General features: G+C 40.4%; 1 protein-coding gene across 1 annotated transcript; it reads right to left on the bottom strand.

The window, feature by feature from the left end:
• Positions 1-580: 580 nt before the first annotated feature.
• rnaset2 (ribonuclease T2) lies at positions 581-7,842 on the bottom strand. Its single transcript, XM_079339923.1, has 9 exons — positions 7,677-7,842; positions 6,725-6,878; positions 4,793-4,842; positions 4,385-4,442; positions 3,159-3,223; positions 2,622-2,735; positions 2,354-2,399; positions 2,144-2,218; positions 581-2,046 (listed from the first exon to the last, which is right to left on the bottom strand). Exons 2-9 carry the CDS (start codon positions 6,869-6,871, stop codon positions 1,837-1,839), a joined length of 765 nt encoding a protein of 254 aa, XP_079196049.1. The 5' UTR covers positions 6,872-6,878; positions 7,677-7,842; the 3' UTR covers positions 581-1,836.
• Between the last annotated feature and the right edge of the window lie 352 nt (positions 7,843-8,194).

Genomic DNA, 8,194 nt, shown 5'->3' with positions numbered 1-8,194 from the left:
ACTTCTGTTCCACCTTCTTCAAATCTTTATGAGCAGAGTTATCTCTTCTAAAATCATGTTTTAAATGCTTCTTCTGCTGAAGGATAGTTCACCTCAAACACTCTGTGATCCCTAAACTTGGAACGTAACTAAAAACACAGCTCATGGTGTTGTTTTCCTCCGCTCTACAGGATTTGGGCTACATTTAGAAAATAGTTGGCACATAGTTTCAGGCCATGTCAGGACTATTGAAAGTGTAATCAGATGTGTTTAGTAAATCTGCAGCGCTGTGTTGTGGGAGGAGATTCAGGATTATGGACTGGTGTCTTTGTACCGGTGGGATTACGGCTCTCTAAGGAGATCATAACATTCATATTTATCCACACCGAGGAGGAGTGGACACAGACTGAGATGTGGTTCTAATAGAAATAGAAATATGACCACCTTGAAAGCCTCCTGATGCCACCGTTTTCAGTTCTTCTATATTTATTCACACGCTCTATTTATAGTGTGCAACAACTTTTGATACCACATATTAAAAATACAAATGAATACACTGTAATCAATACCTTAAGTTACTCACTGATCACGACAGAGCAGATTTACAATTATTGAAAGTTTATTGATATTAAAAAAAAATGACAGTACAAATGTTCATGGCAGTCATTTCTCTGCACACAGACATCCAGTGCATCTTAAATTTAACTAATCATTTACTCTCATTGATTGAACTATAACAATAAAAAGCCTCAGCCAAACAGAGCTAATAAAAGTCAATCACTGTACATACCAGTTTGAGATTAAATAGTCTGTCAAAATGTACATAGAGTAATGAGCCTTAGATACGTCTAAAATCCACTGAAACATTACTCCACACATCATAAACTGTATTTACCTTTTAATCTGTGTGTGTAATGCACAGTCTGTTTGATTTAAGATCTGCATTAAAGACACAGACTGAAGCAGTCTGATGGCACAGCATTGAATGATGTTTGTGTACTTGGCAAACATTAGAATGATGAATTTCTCTCTCGTGTAAAATGACTCAGATTATAAAGGAAGGCAGATGTTAGTGCACAGCAGCAGTGGTTTCCAACGAAGCCGTCTCACTTCATTATTGTTTATTTGGTGATTTAACAATTGTTCACATAGCTCTTTGAATGATTGGATTAACTCAATTATAAAATTGAGTATTCTTTCAACCTTTTATTGATTGCTAAAACTCAGGTCAGCCTGGCACAAAAAGAGATGGCCCTTAAATGACTGCTATAACACAGAGTCATCAAATCCACGCTGGTTTCGGACCCTATCTCTGCATTAAGTACGAGCAGCTTGCAAAAATGGCGAGAGACTTCTCTCGTTTGCCAAACAGACATTCAGGACTAATCTGCTTGTTTGCCTGCCTGTCTGACCTCAAGTTCCCATGATGCCCCCCTGTTGAGCTGTGGAAAAAAACACGCAACGCACTACTGGACTGATCTACTATTAAAGGTCAGAAAGGCCCGTAATCCCGTTAAAGCACGAGGTGCTAGAGGAGTGTTTGGATGTCCTGGATCTGCAGGATATAAAGGACCATTTAAAAGGTGCATCGTTTCCAAGCATCACTCGCAGCCACAATGGACTTACAGTTCAAAATGTTTTTGGACTTAACTGATGAAGGCTATTTTAGACTCTCACTATCAGTGAGACGATGGTGTTCAATGTTCAGCCTGTTATGAGTGTGTGTGTGTGTGTGATTGTTTGTGTGTGTGTGTGTGCGTTCTAGTACAGTACACATGATTGGTAAACAAAGAAGACACCTGTCGTTGAAGGTGTGAAAGAACGGGTGTAGTGTGTGTTGCATCATAGTTTGAGCAACTACTGGTGTGTGTTTGTGGAAAGAGGCGGGTAGTAAACTGGTACATCATGCTGACACACCATGAACCCAGACGGCCTGTCAACATCCATGAGAGCGTCCCCCTGACCCTGAGATACATCGTCTTTGGTGAAATGTCTCTCACAGTCGACCAGGGAGAAGTCAGAGTCAAAACAGATCTCAATCTGCCCCAGAACCTGGACTTCATTTCTCTGTCAAACACAAAAACACACAGCTTTAATACAAAACACACACACTTGTAAACACACACAAAGTACACCTGATTTAAACATGATTTCTTGTTCTTACCCTTGACTTGTGGGCACACTGGATCTTGGGTTTGACGCTGTAGAACTTCTCTATGGCGTCTTCGATTTGTGATAACTTCAGACGGAAACATTCAAGAGAAGGAAGTTAAAACTGTCGTATTTTAAACTTCATAGATTTTAAATACAGTACAAAGTGTTTTTGATGCTCATGTAAAAAAAACATGCAAGTATTAAAATGAAATAGACGTACCTTGTAGTAGTCTTCGGACGGGGTGATGTTGAACTTTTGCAGAGTTCTATAATGACACAAAAAGATGTGGTGTTGATTCTACAGGAGCATTAACCGTCGTTTCACGCTCGGGGTGAGTCCACCCCAGATGGTTATGACCTTATGGCTAATTATCTAATTGGCTATGGTGAAAATGACAGGATTTCCAGAACTGCACAGTTGACTCCTACCACTATAAAAGGACTCTGTGTTTTCACAGACGGATGCGTGTCCTGCAGATGAGCCGTACCTGTCCAGATCCACTTTATGGTACAGGTCCAGGGCCTTGTTGAAGTATTTATGTTGACTGTTCAGAGAATCGGCTTTAGCTGCACATGTTCCATGCTTGTGCCACTCGTACTTCCTGTTGAAACATGCATACAATTAAACTGTGATCGTTTTTCATTTGGGAATCTACAGCATGAAAATCCTTATCGCCATTTAGCCCGTTATGTCAGGTGGAGCCCAATTCTACCACTATCATTCATTTCTATTGTTAAGACTTTAGAGAAGTTAGAAAATGATCCTAGTATGTGAGCAGTATGCTTCTAAACAACTTTAAAACAAAGACACCGTTAAACACTGTAGCTGTTAGTATTTAAGTCAGCGCTCTAGAGCTGGACATCAACTACATGAACACAGTGTGCTCTACAACAGGAGGGAAACAAGAAGTGGCTGTATATTGTTACGTTGGCTAAACCTGGAAATAAATGCTTGCAGCCGATCAGAGGCCAGCAGAGGTTTGATTGACACACAGAACAAATAGAGGGACTGAGAGATACAGTACCAGAATTCATTGGATGTGGGTTTCAGCAAGTCAGGCCAACTTTTCTTCATGTCTGGAAGCAGATCCTGAAAACAACAAAGAATTTATTTTCATCAAAATAACTATTCACGTCATAAAAAAAGTGTTTTAAAAGATCCCCTCATGTTGATATTCTTAGGAATGCAGTCTTCTCATTGAAGTCCTTCACAGTAAATAACAGATCATTTTGATGTATTGTTGGGCTTTTGTCTTCGGAGGTCAGGGCGAGTGTGGGGAATAACAGGAGGGGAGGAGCCTCGGGTTGGACTTTAGGCTCCGCACATCTGGTACTACTTAACCAGCAGGCAGTGATGGGGAGGCTACTTCAACATGTAGTGAGCTAAGTGACTAGTTACTAAAGCTACGTCGAGCAGAAATATAGTAAGCTAAGCTACAGCAACACGGCTAACCTAGATCATTACATCCGAGTTAATTTCATTGACTACACTAATGATAATAATTTTAAGGTGCTGTAAAGACAAAGTTTGCTCACTTCTTTACTTTTTATTTTAGAAACATTTCAAACAAACCAGCAACTAAAACATTCACCTCGACACCCTGTGAGAGAGGTCGAAAAACTGTTTTAATTTAACTCAATGAATTTGGTTTAACACAAGATAACAGTCATTGAATATTTATTCACGTGAGAGACGATACAAAGATTTGAGAGTAAAAACAGTGTGAGACGTAAACATTACACATAAACAAACTCAAACTTTAATCTGGGGGTGACTCGGCTGTCTTCACTGTCTCCACTTGTCCCTTCCTCCTCTGATCTAACATCCAACTTCGCCGCTGTCTTCTTCTGTATTGTGCACCTGCGCTCTCCTTCATGTTCTGTAGTAAGCTGTGTGTGTGCAGACTGACCTGAGGATGGTTTAACTGCATCAGAGCTTGTTCAGGAATCACCTGGCGTCAACTCATCTTTAACAGTTTCACTTTGGACCGCCTCCTTTTTGTTGTGAGGAGATTGTAGCTTGCCTGGACTCTACTGCACTACTTGATCAATAAAACAGCTACGCACCTGGAAAGCTTTTTGATTCAGAAAACTGCAAAGCTACTGAAAATGTTGTTTATTTTATTTAACCTTTATTTAACCAGGTAATGTTACATCCTAACACTGCCACTGGGCCATCAGCGGGGTACAGATTTAACAGCAGAAGGAGGACGTCTTATGACCCTCGTGAATGAAACACAACATTACAAACCTGTATTTCAGAGGAGTTGAAATGCCATGACGAGTTACAGTCAATCCCTTTATCTGGCCTGGAGAAAAAAAAAATCCCATTAAGAGATCTCAGGTGCTCGTTGTTAAGTTACCCACAACAAATTCAATTCAAAAAACTTTATTTGTCCCCGGGGGGGCAATTCAAGGGCACACAGAGCAGTAAATGAACGAAACAAATGAAACATTTAACCAAGTTAAGAGTCAACAAAGAATCAAGTGTCAAAGAACAATAAGTATCAGAGTGTGAGTACAAAGTCAGAATACAAAATTACAAAGTTAGATACATGAAACAGCAGAGAGTAAAGTGTCTAGATGTGAGTACAAGTTAAAAAACACAAGTTAAACAAATGAGCTATCACAGAACTTTTTGTACCAAACCCAAACATACCAGAGTCCGTGCAGTGTCCAGTAGCTGATGTTTGACTGGCAAGGCTCCATCTGAAAATGATGTCCAACATGTTTGTTAATCCATGTGACGGAGCGGCTCCATCACTGAGTGCAGACGCACACACCAACACACACGCTGACACGGACACTGACACACACACGCTGACACGGACACTGACACACACACGCGCACCAAACTTTCCCCTCTGCCAATGCTCCTTATCACGCACATATCATCTTCCTCCTTTCCCTTCCCGTTCCATAGCGCGCCCATGGGTGTCATACATTTATATCAACTTTCATCACACTCACCATTCAGGGTGTTGGATGCACGCGCCGTGGCGTCCCGTTCTGATCCAAACAGAGGCGGTACATTTCCGCCAGGTAAATAGGCGGACGTGGCGCCGAATCACAATCACGTGACATTATTGATTGCTTGTTTGTTTGTTTTAAATATATTGACAGAAATGTGGCTGTCTGGGGATTAAAAGGTTCAGGTAAAAAAAAAGGGTAAGTTAGTGGTGAGGCATCCACAGGTGTTACATGTGGAAACTCCATTTATTTATTAGAAAATGTAAACGGTTTAGAAATTATGCAAATCATAATGCCCGGTGGGAGGGGCTTTTTCTTTAAAAGGAAGGCTGTTTGAGACCTTCTGGGTGGGACGTCAAGTTACAGAGGAGGTAACAGCTAGAGGAAGAAAAGTTTGTTTGCTCACTATTCATGTTGGAGTTTTGTTCTGTAAATATTTTTTGTAAATATTTTTTTTCTATTTTTTTTTTGTTTTGGATTTTTCACATTTTTGTAAATATTGTGCACTTGTGGAGGCCGGTGAAAAATAAATCCACCAATCACAGTCTTCGACTACGCCTGTGTGTTTTTCAAACTGTTTTTTTTGGGTGTTTAATAAGAGAACCCCGCCACAATCCGTCTGAACACAAAAACAAAAAAGACTCACAGGACTCGTCATGCATTATGTCCTGTTTTTACTTATTTATGGTGACTGCTAACTGAACGAGAAAAGTTCTTCCCGTTCCCATCAAGAATAACATTGTGACTCTGCTGAGTGGAAAGAGGAACTACAGTTGTGTTATTACCCTGCAGCTAAAGCAGGTAGCCTGCAGTTTGGTAAATCCATCCAACACGTTCTGATGGAAACTTGTGAAAACGTAAGTGTTGAAATCATGAAGGAGACTTCCAGCAAACGGACCACAAACAGAGAGACACCGAACAGAATGTTTCCCTGCAGGACGAAAACCATGCCAAAACGTTTTACACCTGACACACACAGGCAGGCTACAGATGAATCCACATCTGAGAAATTGTAACTCTTCGTGTCTTCTAAGTGAAGAGACAGGGGATGTTTAAAAAGAAAAAAAAAAAAGAAAAGAAAGGTTCAGTCAAGAAGAACAAAAGGGAAGGGTTTTTTGTGTTGTGACTTGCAGAGTGGACAAAGTTGCACCCTCAGTGAGAGAACAAAATGTTGCTTAATCCAACCACTGAAGTCACACTGCCTTTCTCATGACTCAGCCTTAGACGTCACATGGTGCTCATGGATTTAATGTCGACTCTGTAATACGGAATTTGGGCAACATTGTGTTAAAATGAAATACCAGGATTTTGGACATAAGTTATAATCGTACTCAAAAACCGGAAAATGCACACCACTCTGAGTTTGTCACAACATAGAGCAATTCAAAAGACTTGCAGAACCTGTTTCAACACATGCCTGTTAGTGCGAGGTTAAAGCTACCTTTGCTGCTGCAGGAACAACTGGAATCATATATAATCATATTATATCTTGGCTAAGAGCTTATTCTATGAATAACATAACGACTCTCTGACTCTCTGTGCTTTTCCAACAGTGATACAACAAACTTTTGTCCATTTAAAGGTTCTCTTTTGAGTTAAAACCAAACAAAACAAAACTCACACTACAGAAGGTTTTGGGCCAGTGATGAGTCAAGATCAGTTTGGTCCACATGTTGTCATGATGATGATGATGATGATGTGTGACCACGTAGGCAGAGGACAGAGCTGCTGCCAGGCAGAGCAGGAGGAGAGGAGAGCTGAGCTTCATGTCTGACCTGAAAGGAGAGAATAGATGAGGTTATTTAACAGCGGGTTAGAATAATGCAACAGAAAAAAAACCCTGCTTCCTTCAACAACAATGTGAAAGCCAATGTGGTCAATACATTAGTGTCTGTGGGAAGATCATGCACAATCATCACGCCTACACTTTGGCTTTAGTTAGGGGAACAAAACCTCACGTGACAATTCAATTGATTAATCAGCATAAAGAGAGCTTTCTGTTCCTCACAGACAAACAACTCCAAAGTCAAGTTTGGTCCTCTTGCCTGCATAAATATTCCCTGAATTTTTTTATAAAGCAGTCATACATCTGTGAACACATACAGAGCCCTCTTTAGTTAGTTGCTTTCATTCATTGTCTCCCTTAGGAGAAAGACCACAACAAAAAAGTCTGTATACATATATTGTACATTGTAACTAATTCAAGGCTGCATGTTGCAGAGTGGTCTCTTCAGTTCAGAGTGCAGCACACAAAGGAAACATGAATACTGTCCAACAATAACACACACTGGATAAAGTACAACATGCATGGACAGTTGTGAAAGACGTTTAGAGAAATTGTGGGACTTGTTAGAGTCGATCGAGATGAGAGGAATAGACAAACATTTCTGGGACAGACGGCTTTAAAAGCAGTCTTCTTCTTCTTCTTCTTTCAAGCTTTCATCGAAAAATACAGTGCACGTCTCAGTTTGTATAAAAGTTAGTCTCTGTTAGGTAAACCTCGTAAAAAGAGGTCGAGGTTGCAAATTGCAAGTGGTGTTTTTCTGGATTTAAGGATTTAAGGTTTGTCTTACCTCGTGACGTGAACTTCTGTGTTGGTGTCTCGAGCGTCTCGCTGCAAATCATGAAAACAACCTAACTATGTTAGTGCATGACTCAGTATACGTCCCAGTCTGTTGTTTGTGTCCCACTGTAGATTCACTACGTACATGGCTGTTCAGCCAATCAAAAACGCCGTAGCGTACACGTCATGCGTCATCACGTGGTGACGCGTTGGGTGCAGAGACTGTTGGGTGCCTTGGTTTATTTCTCAGACCACACCGACTAACAAGTAGTTGATTTGTCGTCGAGTTTAGGAAGCAAAAGCACTGCGGTCTGCATGTGAAACCTGGTCTGCATATGCAGCTTTATACACAGTGTGTTTATATAAAGATCACTTATAATCATAATTGGGGTCATTGTGTCGATTTGCTTTTTGATAACTAAGGAATTATCATAAAGATTATAAAAAACATCATCCCCCTGTTCTCAAGAATTGAATAACAAAACCATAGTCTCACACATATGTGGGCTTTATGTACTTATGGTTTGA

This window comes from Symphodus melops, assembly GCF_947650265.1.
Source record: "Symphodus melops genome assembly, chromosome: 3".
Taxonomy (NCBI): Eukaryota; Metazoa; Chordata; class Actinopteri; order Labriformes; family Labridae; genus Symphodus; species Symphodus melops.
Note: the sequence above shows the minus strand (reverse complement) of the source record. Positions and strands in the feature narration are given on the sequence as shown.

Excerpts from the sequence above, each read along its gene's own strand:
- rnaset2 (XM_079339923.1), bottom strand. The coding sequence starts at position 6,871 with ATGAAGCTCAGCTCTCCTCTCCTCCTGCTCTGCCTGGCAGCAGCTCTG. Across the intron at positions 4,443-4,792 it reads TGGACACTGCACGGACTCTG|GCCAGATAAAGGGATTGACT; the intron begins GTATGTTTGGGT and ends TTTTTTCTCCAG. Across the intron at positions 2,400-2,621 it reads CATAAAGTGGATCTGGACAG|AACTCTGCAAAAGTTCAACA; the intron begins GTACGGCTCATC and ends GTGTCATTATAG.